Genomic DNA, 11,831 nt, shown 5'->3' on the forward strand with positions numbered 1-11,831 from the left:
GAGCTGTATTTTCAGATGGTTATTCTCAGTTTCCAAGTATAAGAGGTCATCTCTGTTGACCTCCAGAGCTTGCCTCAGAGACAAGACTTCATCCAGCTCTTTCTCTGGCCCAAGAGAAACCTTCAATGACAAAAATAGCCGTTCTGTATTTAACAACCACCTGTATCATCCAGCAAAATCAATCTTAATTCTATCTCAAAATCCCTTGCCATTATAATCTTCTACTTCTCCACTAAGTTCTTTGAGTGCTGCCTCACTGCTTAATGCCTGAGTTTGAATGATAGTGCAAGTGTAAATAAGCTCTCTAACAAACTCTAGTGCACGGTACTTCTTAAAGAAACCAATAAACGGAACCAAAGATGCGTGGGTCTACAATCTTTACTGTGGACCGTCCTCGGTTTATTTCAGTACCTCCGATTTCTCAGCAGTCTCTGTCGTAGTGTGTGGTGTGGTGCTGACTGTGTCTTTCTTTGGTTCCTCTGATCCAATCTTCTGAAGTGCTGCCTCCAACTCTGCCACCCTCTGATTCAAAGTATCCTTGTCCTTTCGCACCTGCATGACAACCTTATCATAGTCCTCCCTAAGCTTACGCTCTTGCCTGCAGCCTGGGCACTCCAAAAGCACTGTAGTTGGGGAGGGAAGAGCTGGGGGTGCTGAGGAGCCCAGTGAAGATGAGGAGAGCCTCTCCACTGACCGCCATGGCACAGGATGGACCAAACCGCTGGACTGAGACCGTGATAAGGAGTGAGCGAGCCTACTGTCCACAGCCCCACATTTCTCCTGTGGCCCCTGTGTGAGACCAGGTTTATCCAGCTGCGGCAGGAAAGCCAGATGATCCGATTCCTCACTCCGTCTCTGGCCAGGTCTGAGCTGAGGCCCCGGTCCAGATGGGATGGGAGGCAAGCAGGTCTGAGACTGAAACTAACAAAATGCCAAAAAAGTTTTCACAGCTAATCAAAATGCTTTAAAGTGTTTTAACAGGAAATCCTACTCTTTAAAGCAGTAGTGGGCACAAAGGCCCTGATTAAAAAGTAGCAGAGCAGAGGAAATGATTCAGTTACAAATATATACATTTGGCTTAAGAATACACTAACAACAGATGCCATGTTTGGAAAGTGGTATCTGTTATACTGACAGCAACAAAGCACATCAACAGAAAAAAAGGTGTTCTTTAAAAGAGCATTAATCTGACTGGCCACAAAATAATATAATAGTAAAGATGCAGAAATATAAGCCTGTAAAATATTTCGGTTGAACATTTTTTCTTGCTATCTTTTCAGTCTTCTGAGCTTAAAATTGGGGGAGTAAAGCCTGTAACTTTGGGAGACAGTCTTAAGACACTCAACAATTTCAATAAAAAGAGTGAACAAAGCTGTGGGGGTTTTGCACATAAACTTTTACGAGTCAGGGGCCTGAAGGAGACACTTGACATACAAATCCAGTCACTGTAACAGCAGCAAAAGCTGGGGCAGGACAGTGGAAGCCCTCCACACAAGTACAGGGAGTTCTCTCTCAGAGTACATACCCTTCTATCGTTGCTGGCTGGCACCTGGGCTAGCTGCCTGTTCACAGGAACTGCATTCTTTTCACATGCCCTCACACTCAGCACCTGATAAGTCCAAGAGATGATTCACACATTGAATGATTAAATGTTCTTGACCCTGAGTTTGAGTGGAAATGAGCTCTCAAAAAACATCTTGAGTTGGATATGCATTGTGGTATGAACATTCAAAGTATGCAAAAGATGTTTTCTCTGTAGACAAAATATTACAGTTTCTTAAAGCATATATTTTAAAAGTGCTTTGCTGTGGAATTTCTTTGGCCAGTCACTCCCTCTCACTCTCACTCATAATGAGTTAGGTGATGCGACAATTTACAAATGAGGAACTGCAGGTAAATGACAAGTTTACTGTACGTGCAGCTGTGTACATGAGCTCCTATATGACTGTACTTGTATAAGGTGGTGCTTGAAAAATAGACATACCCGTAGAGGAGAGCAGGGGAGCTGAGAGCGGTGGATAGGTCGTCCTGGCATGGCCATAGCTCGCGAGGCAAGCTGCAGACAGCTCAGTGTCTCCGTCACAGTGCTCAGCTGAGATGACACAGTCACGATCAGACAGGTCCAACAGTTTCCTCCCAAACTGTGTACGGGTCCAAATGCCTGTCAGTACATTCATTTAACACACTGCTTTTACCAGCACCTCTCGCTGACTCTAAATATTTCTCAGAGATGCTGTTTTCTTGTGTTTTAAACCTCTGTGAATAGATTTCATTAATGATTTAAACCCCAAGAACTTAACATTTGAAGCAAGCGGGTACCTCAAAAAACAAGCCTAACAAAATTCAAAGTTTCAGCTCAGAGTGAATTTAAGAACTGGATTTTCACTTGAAATTACTTTTTAGTTTTGTCTGTGTTTCAGTTTGTATTTGTATTTTAGTTAGTATTTATCAGTGTTTTGGTGGGCAGAAGTGGTATTTTTATGGCTAATCTGAAGAAATAACAGTACCAGGATGACTGATGCTTACCATTCTCTCAGAACTCGGGTCAGTTTGGACTCCCTGTATGGAACATGTTGACAGTTGGGAGTACTGAGGGCAAAAATCATCTGCAATCAGAGAGACAGATATCATTAGAAAAAGATGCACTCACTCTCTCAGGCCTCTAAATACATTAGGGAATAAATAAGCAGTTAACTTGTGTCTCTGCAAATATTGCTGGAAACACTGTACATTTAAAACTTATCTGTACAGTAGTATGTGAAAACAGAGAAATTTTGTTGTCCTTTTCATGTAAAAATATTTTTTACTCTGTCTTCTAGTTCCAGTTGTGGTGGCCTAAACTCTGTTCCAGCTGGGGTGGCCCAAACTCTGTATTCTCAAGAATTTTAAACAGTTAATCTCCACTCAGAGAACATATACTGCTGTGACCTTGGCCGTTACAGTCAAAAAATTATTCTGCAGGGGAGAGAACCAACCTCCTCTTATCTGGCAGTTGCCATAGTGATAGGGCCAATATCCTACTTTCAGTTTGCTGGAGTTGATATCCCCCAACCACTGGAAAAATGTTCAACCCTTAACATAATTTCCCTTGTGTAATTTCCCACGCAAAGGGTCAGCACTGTAGCAGGCAAATCCATTAGATTAGAGCTGCAAAGAGAGAACCTCTGGAAGTAGACTGTAAACATTCCTCAGATAGCAGTGCTTTGTTTACCATTTTAGAAATAGCTACACGTAAACGTACTTAAACGTAAAACAATGACAAGGCACCGTGTCAGTTACGGAAAAAAATGTGGAAAGAACAATGCTTGCATTTCTGTGATTTGAAAAATAACAATTTACGTGCATTTCTGAATATTGCAAGGGATCGCTTGAGTGTCTTTGCCTCTTGTGGGTTTTCTTGACATGTCTGCAAGGATTTCTTTATATCCATGGCTGCAGTGCTACAACACATTCCCTTAGAGAGAAAGAGAAGACAAAAACCCCCAGGTCACTGCCTTCAGTCACCATGATTGTATACTGAGGAGTACAAACAATTGGTGAGAGTTTAATCCTTACACCAAGGTATCGTTGCTATCATTCAACTTTAATTTTCATTAAATATTTTTTTACTTAAAAGAAAATATACTCATAAACAGGCTGAGAAGATGTTATGACAAGTACAGAATTATACACTACCAATGCTTTTAAAAGTGTTTGGTCTCTCTTTCACAAGACATTTCATTGTTATATATTTTATATGTGTATTAATAAAACAAGAGGTTGAGCAATCACATTCTCTTACTTTGCCTGAACTTGCAAGATCCACCTTAAAAAAAACACAAAGGGAAGAGTCAGGATGCCAAGTTACAGGAAGAGGTTCAGAGCACAAGATCCTTTTTTTTTCATTTTATTACAGACACATGGTTTATGTTAAATACCAGGGAAAAAAAAACATGTTTCAAGAATTTGTCATGAGATTAATTTGTTGCTATCATCTTACCAGAGTGAGCTTGCTGGCAGTGACCATCCCCTCTAGGCCAGAAAACACACACACACCAAGGAATCATTTCCCCTAATTCTCAGAAATGCAGTCCAGTCATCCTGTGTCACTGACTTTGCAACATGCAGTAATACAAACCAAAAACGGATCCCAGTGGGATAAAGATATGCGCTTATCTTGCTTCACTAACACATCATTTAAGAAATATGGGGCTGAATTCCAATGACTGCATGGGGGGTCCAATTTAATGAGTTGCAGTATTGGCTTACCATTATTGAACTGGAGTTTTGTATTTATGACGACAATGTTGAATATGGCATGGCTCTTGCTTGCAAAATCACCTCTTGAAATACCTAACAGAGATGCACAGAGGAACAAGGGATATGAGGATACCACAACACAGACCATACTGCACAAGCTCATTCACAATGAGCCTTGTTCACAGTGTGGAGCATGTCAGCATGTCTTTGTTTCTCTCTGAGACATTGGATGAAAGTCAAAGCTATTCCAGTGTGTACTGCATGAGGAGGATGTATAATTCATGATTTTTCAAAAACAGACAATTTTGCTTTTTCAGTTTGAACAGCTGTATCTGAGTAACCTCACCTCGCATGTTGTGCATGTTAGGCTACCTGCATTCCTGTTGGCTGTCCCACGGCGGTACAGATGCAGCAGGGTCTGTGCCGAGCTCACCTCCACCTCTTTGAGCCCCTCCAACTGCACCAGCTCTTCTCCATCATGGATACGACACACCTCCGTCATCTGGCTCTCCTGTATGGCACCAAAGTACAAGTGGAGTAACATTATTAAACCAAATACACAGCAATCAGCATTGCAACACATCAAGAGACCTGGGAAATCGATAACTGACTCAAAGAAATATTCAGTTAGTTTCAAAATTGACTACGTTTTTTAATTCCCCACTGCACATTTAAAACGAACAACAACTTACGTCCTTACCAATAGGTCATAAATCTTCTCATTGGATATGTGGTAGAAAGACACTCTGACTCTGCAGTATGATGCCTCTGGTGCTGGCCATTACAGTTAAGGGTGTCAACACTGAGTTTTGCCACTAGGCTATAGCTGTAGTGGTGATACACTGCAGAACATGGGACTGCCCTCAGGTATCTGAAATGTGTTTGAATAAGTAGACAAAGTGGGAATAGAACTAAAGCCTCAAATCTGAGCAAATAATGGAATTATTACAACAGTCATCCACACAGCTATTTCTCCCTGACAGTCTCATTTGAGACCCCAAGTGTCTTTCAGCCCACTTTGAACAGTCCCAGATACGAAACTCTGTGTTCTAGGGCAACGAAGAATGCAGGTTTTAAAAGACAGATACAGTTAAAAATGTCTTCAGCAGCTCGACTGAGGATTCCACGCTGCTTCCCAGAGATGCTGTTGCCCAGCATGGTGTATGTCTTTCCAGTACCAGGGCTGCCATAGACAATGACACAGCCATTGTATCCTCGCATCAGGGACCCCACCAAAGGCTGAAACAGTCACAAGCGCAGAGGCTGAAAATAATTTATTTTAAACTGAGACAAATTTTGACCTCAGCAATACACTAAACAAAGTCAGAATAAACTGCATTGTCACTTTGCGTCAGCCTGTCCAGACAGAGTCTTCTCCCCAGCAACATCAGCCTGGCAAGTACATCACAATGTGTCCCATTCCTATTCATCTGAAAGTCATGTCTTTAAACTATTTCAATATGTAGATGAATCTACACAGGTTTCAAAATTCACAAATTCTTATTATGGGAGTTACAACAATATCCCAAGTTTTGATATTATGACTTCCCAGAGGATGTGTGCTTGAAATCTACCTTTACTGTTGATTCATAGACATCCTTCTGGGTAGTAGACTCATCCAACACGGCATCAAAGTCCAGCGAGTGAGGCTGGTGACCCTACACACATTGATATAATTAAATTAAATTAAATTAAATCACTTAGGTTATTGAAGGCATGGCATCTAGTATCCCCATTGCTTCATTTAATAGTTTCAGAGGCACATTAGATTCTGCTCTACCCATAACTAAAACAGCAATTAAAACCAATCAGTTCCACCACGTGGACTGGAACAGATTTACTTTCACAACACATGTAATGAAGGTGTCATATCACTGTCAGGAATGTGTAAGATCTCCAGGAAAACATTTGTTTTGGTACTGAGTGGTATTCAGGCCACTGGCTGAATTAAAATATTCAATTAATATGGTTGGTTTGAATTCATGATATGTATACTCACCCGACCTGTATCCACAACAATCCTGTTTGGTCCTACTACGTTAATGGAGCTCCTTGTCTCATCTAAATGACACCAAATCAAATATGAGGAGTTTAGAAAAGTTACAATGTGAACTTTTGATAAATTTATTAAAGCAGATTTCTTCATCAACAAAAGTTGATAAATAAATTTGCTCCTTCCTAAAATTTTGTTTGGTGTCAGTGGACAAAACGTCCTGTGCTACAGAAGCCCTGACTGTTGTCAGTATGTTGTCAGAATAACAGCCCTAAGTGTGACCTGTTCTCTGATCCTTCTGTTTCTGCGGACACAGGCGCACCACCACTCGAAAGCTCTTTGCTGGGTTTGTAGCTCTGTCCATCTGAATCACCCCTTCCAGTTCTTTGGTATTTTCCTGTCTGAAAAATGTTCAGACAAAATATCCAACTTAATCACAGAAGACCTGTGAATAATATGGCAATAAGAACACCGCCTTGTGTCAAACATGCACACAAATGTGTCCACGGGTATGCGGAGTTCGACGACTCAGTTAGTTCAGCGTCGATTGACAGTAAATGGTGGTATGCTCTTTCCTGTGGACAAAGCATTACAAAGATACACAGACATTAAAAAGGAAATAAAAAAGATTGTCACATAGTTGAACTGGTTATTCAAAAACATCCTACTTTTGTAGGACTGAATATTACTTCCATAGGGTATTCTGCGATAGTTGTAGTTGCGTCAAATACGTACCGTTGAAATAAAAGTTGGTAACTCAAACGAAAATGGTACTTCTTGAGTGAGGAGTAGTAATAATCAGATCAAGGGCAGAGAATGTGTCATAATCCACACTGGGTTAAGGTTATTGTGAGGTGATGTCCGATACTTTTATGAAACAAAACAGTCCAGTCAGACATTTAAATATGAAAATATATTCGGTGCGTTAAATCCCATTTAAATTAGAAAAACCAAAGGAAGTTTTCCACATCCCTCATTGAAAGTTGCAACAGTTTGAAATCAATTAATGGCAATCCTAGTTCCGTGAACGTTTCAGAACATCTCGCAGGCGGTTCATCTTTGATTAAAGGCACAGGATATTGTTGTTTGTAGCGCTCACACTAATCACTGAATTCCAGAAGCAGCAGCGCATCCATCTCAAACCGGTCAAGCGAATGAGTTCCGCGCGCCAGACTTTGAATAGCTTCTAAGGGACCTCCTTTTATGGAAAACTCAGCCACTTCAACTGATTGTGACATTTCATGAAAAAGCTGGGCTGATAATATCACTGAAAAATGAAAAACATCTTATTCATTGTGTTTTAAAATTAATTGTCCATATATATCTGTATTATTAAAATTCAAAATATCATTTATGACCATGACAGGAAAGATCATCCCTTAATTATCCCTTTACAAACGTGATTTCACATGTTTGGTAAGGCTTAAATGCATATATTAAATGTGATTTAAAACGATTTATGACACAAATGCACCACTAACATGAATGTACCTGAAAACAGTCGGCTATACGTTTAGGCATATTACAGATTAAGAAGTGATTACAAAAGCCTTACAAATTATGCACTTGATCAGCAGAAGGAAAATGTCTACCTTTTCATGTTAGCAAACGGTCAAATTAAAAATTGAAATATTTACCAAATATATATTCATTATCGCAGACATAGGCCTATGTCGTCAACCCGAAAACTTGATGCAAGCAGACTAAATGGGCACATTTCAATGATCCCATTTTGTCTCCAGAAATGTCTTATTAGATAAAGACTTGTCAACCCATAAATTTACAGTTTCTTAGAGGTCCACTGCTCATAGTCATTGCATCTAGATGTTGCTTTTCCTACCCCATCCAGAAGTCACAATACAAGACCGAACAAATTGTTTATCGGCGGTTGCCCGGGAATCAAACTGGAACGCTGGTCTGTGAGAACCCATCGGTCTCTGTGCTTCTTAAGTTAAATTTTAATATAGATTTTACAGGCTGCGAAAGGTATGCATTCGCATCATCACATCGAACACGTAATGCACTGACTGTCTTATAGAGGAACAGACTTAAGTCTTTCATCTCAAAGAGGAAAAGCTGCCATTGTGGCCCAGGTTTCTTCGCTATTACTTCAACAGCCACTTGCTGGTGAAATTGGTTATTTCAGGTGCCTGGTGTTCCACTACATAATATGAGACCATTCCCACAAGAATGAGGCAGTGATGAAGAGAGTACAGAGCAAAGCCCCTATAGAAAAGTCTTGTGTAAAGGGTGAGTTATGGTTGACGTGGATGAGACAGTGTGTTCAGAGAAGACGTGAACAGCTTGATCCTGACATAGCCAGCTGTGACGGTAATAACAAGAGGTCAGAATTCTTCCTCTGACAGTGTAGCCATGCTGTTTCCAAACTGCGATCAAGCTATCCGCTCCCACCTGACGAATGCACGAATATTAACAGCTTTACGGAAATGCACTGCAAATTTATTACAAATGCGATCTATGTATCTGTCCACAGCATTTGGACAATGAAGTTGAAAATGGTTCTACAAGATATTTCCAGTTACTACTTGACAGCATTCTGCTTTGTCGAATAGGCTACATATCAACTCAGAGTTTCAAATCATTCTATGGAAGAACTTAGGAGTTATGACTATGTAAAAGTTTTGCAGAATATGAATTTTAGTCCTTTAAGCTACTTCCACTGTCCGCTGTAGTTGTGAATACATTGATAAACACCTAGGCCCAAATCTTTGTAAAAACATACATGTCCCCCAACTCCTAAACTCAGCGACAGAATTATTTAAAACTCTGTGTGGATACGTACTAGATAAAGCAGATTATACCCAAACTGGAATTGTACATGTCTTGTATAATTACTAACAAAAATATTGCTCAGACGTTGAAGAGTATTGTATTCGTGTATTAAAATACTTTGCCCCACTCCGCCGCAGCTCGGCCGCAGTGTTTCCAAGTAGATGGTGTTTATTTCGTCTGACGTTTTCCTTCGGTGACTGATTCTGAATGTCATTATCTCTTCACTTTAACAAATGTACCGAATATGTGTGAACACCCACACTTTTCAGTCAACTTGTTAAGTGCAGTTCATTTGCCTGTAGGTGGCAGTATAATCTTTCTGAAGAGTCTATGGTAACATCGCAAAGGCACGTTTCAAGTAAAGCATAAACTTTATGTTTAACAACACTGATGAACCAGGCTTTGTAATGAATACAGCACAAGACAAGATGGTTACCGCTCACACGTATTGCTGGACAATGATTCTCGGGGAGCTTGATTATGATCAAAAGGTCTGAGCAAAGTAGACGTGTATAATAAAATATTAAATGCAGTTTTCAGTGTCCAGTTAGTATATACTATTTTTTTTTTTTTACTAATTTTTGGAGAATGTAACCTTAACAATAGATGACACATGAACAAACTGCTCAGGTTTTGCCCTTATCATTCATCCACCCCAGTCTCCAAGGATGTAATTTTAAACTTCTAATCTGCTGATTATTTTGGCTGAAAAACATCAGATTTAATGATTAAAATTAATCAAATGAATCAAATGACACTGTTTGCTTTGACATTCACAACTCAGACCATCACCATTAGAGTGATTGCACCCCCACAATCAAATCACTTTCCTTTATCAAAAAAGGTGACCTTGATTATTCACATTACTGTGATACCTACTCTGTGTAGAGGTTGTGTTTAAAATAACTAAGGGGGTTTGCAGAAATGTGGTCTCCAACTCACAATTTTTTTTTGTTTTTTTGAGGTGATCCAGTGACATTGGTGGCTTCCTGTCAAGTGCACTATGGGATATATTTTTACCCGGGGTTGGTAGGGTGGGGGCAAACTGGCAGTCAACCAGTGTTTCTGCAAGCGATTCCGCTGTACCCCCTGGATCGGATTCCGCAAATGGTTCCTTTTAAATGGGTCAGGAGTAAATGTAGCTCATGTTTCTTGGGAAGTGCTTCCCTTGGCTGGGGGTAGGGGCAGTCAATCTAAGCACAAGCTCAATGGAAATGGACCAAAAGCAGCAACACTAAACAAACAGGGCAGTGACGTATGTGAACAACTGTCCTACTATGTTGAGTGATCTTCCATTTAAGTGGACAAAAAAGTGAGTGATTACTCAGGATGAACATTCAAGAGCAGAACTATTCTAAGATTAAGATAGCACTACAGAAACTCAATGCCCTACTTCCTTGCCAGAGCATTATTGCTCAACCTCAACCTTAATCAAATAACAGTGCTAAAGATTAATGGCTGCTAAATATTTTTTTTACTCTGTCACAATCCTAATTCCAAGTAGAGATGGAATAGTGGAGTAACTTCTAAGACCTACCTCTGAATATAACACATTTTCTATATAGAGGGAGAAAAGATTATATAATTTAGAATTAAATGTCTGAAGAATAATAAATACATTTTCATAAAATAGAGATTAAACAAAGGGAAAGGGTAGGCAGGATATACCTGCTGTGGTTCCACATAAAGATTAGTGATGGTGATGGCCACAGCACCAAACACTGACAGCAAACGAGACTTCCTCTTTGCATGTGTCAACACTTCTGTGAATTTGAATAACTGAAGAGTATGTTTCACTACAAACAAAAGGCAATAAATCATCTTCCACAAAATGAAAGACAACTCATTCAAACATAATTATAAAATTCTTTCAACTTTAATCAGTTCAAAAAGTTTCACAACAAATGTAACACTGGAGGGGGGATTTAGATTTATACATTGGATTTATACATTCTGTGCCTAATTAGACTATTGGCATTTCCGTTCTCTGGGGACAAAAGCCATTTGTTTATTTGGATAGAATTCAAAGATAAAAATGAAAAAGCAAAAAATACAAAATTAAATGTAAACCAAGTTTTATTTTGCTCTAAGTAGTATCTTGGAGCACTACAGCATGGTAAACAATGTATAATTAGTACAATTCAATCTCAAAAGCCATCTGAGTTAACATGAGTTGTTATAAAGACGTAGCCTACATTAACCCATAAATATTTTAACCATTTTTTCTTAAACTTCGATTTAATGAAGGCTCGCAAATGAGCAACCATCCTCATTGAGGAAAACAAAAACTTGATGTCGGCTAAGCGACAGCACACACACACACGCACACACGCACACACAAAAAAAAGGAAGAAACAAACAACCTTATGTTCCCATGATAATAAAGATGCTATACAATTAGGATGATATGCACATAATCTATAGTGCAGCGCAAAAAATCTCTGCCGTACAAAAAGAATGCAGTGCGTCTGAACTATGCAGAACCACCAGTCTGACCCAAACTCCAATGCTGCCAAGGAAAAAGCAGCATCTTCATCAGACCTTCAATCATTACCCATGTGAATTCACATTCTGCTGCTCTTCTGCATGGGAGCAGAAAACCGTCTGGCTGTGCCACATTCACCCTGCCATCCTTTGAGCAAATAACCTTTGACATATACACCTTTTGACGACCCCCGACCCCACAGAGAGAGAGAGATAAAGATAGAAAAAAATAAAACAAAAAAACAAAACAAAACAGAACATCACTCCTATTTTTATATATAATATATAAACAAATACTTGTAGTAAGTGAAGGAAAGGGGAG

General features: G+C 39.6%; 1 protein-coding gene across 1 annotated transcript in view; it reads right to left on the reverse strand.

Moving 5' to 3' along the window:
* LOC115823404 (kinesin-like protein KIF3C) overlaps positions 1–7,832 on the reverse strand; it is an 11,049-nt gene extending 3,217 nt beyond the window's left edge. Inside the window, exons 1-16 of the mRNA XM_030787451.1 lie at positions 7,825–7,832; positions 6,515–6,633; positions 6,239–6,300; positions 5,814–5,897; positions 5,328–5,478; positions 4,940–5,013; positions 4,612–4,750; positions 4,249–4,332; positions 3,980–4,011; positions 3,782–3,805; positions 3,344–3,454; positions 2,527–2,606; positions 1,985–2,141; positions 1,526–1,609; positions 412–921; positions 1–120 (exon numbers count right to left, since the gene is read on the reverse strand). Coding sequence (XP_030643311.1) covers positions 1–120; positions 412–921; positions 1,526–1,609; positions 1,985–2,141; positions 2,527–2,606; positions 3,344–3,454; positions 3,782–3,805; positions 3,980–4,011; positions 4,249–4,332; positions 4,612–4,750; positions 4,940–5,013; positions 5,328–5,478; positions 5,814–5,897; positions 6,239–6,300; positions 6,515–6,633; positions 7,825–7,832 — 1,839 coding nt within the window. The remainder of the gene's footprint in view (positions 121–411; positions 922–1,525; positions 1,610–1,984; positions 2,142–2,526; positions 2,607–3,343; positions 3,455–3,781; positions 3,806–3,979; positions 4,012–4,248; positions 4,333–4,611; positions 4,751–4,939; positions 5,014–5,327; positions 5,479–5,813; positions 5,898–6,238; positions 6,301–6,514; positions 6,634–7,824) is intronic.
* Between the last annotated feature and the right edge of the window lie 3,999 nt (positions 7,833–11,831).

This window comes from Chanos chanos, chromosome 10 (assembly GCF_902362185.1).
Source record: "Chanos chanos chromosome 10, fChaCha1.1, whole genome shotgun sequence".
Lineage (NCBI taxonomy): Eukaryota > Metazoa > Chordata > Actinopteri > Gonorynchiformes > Chanidae > Chanos > Chanos chanos.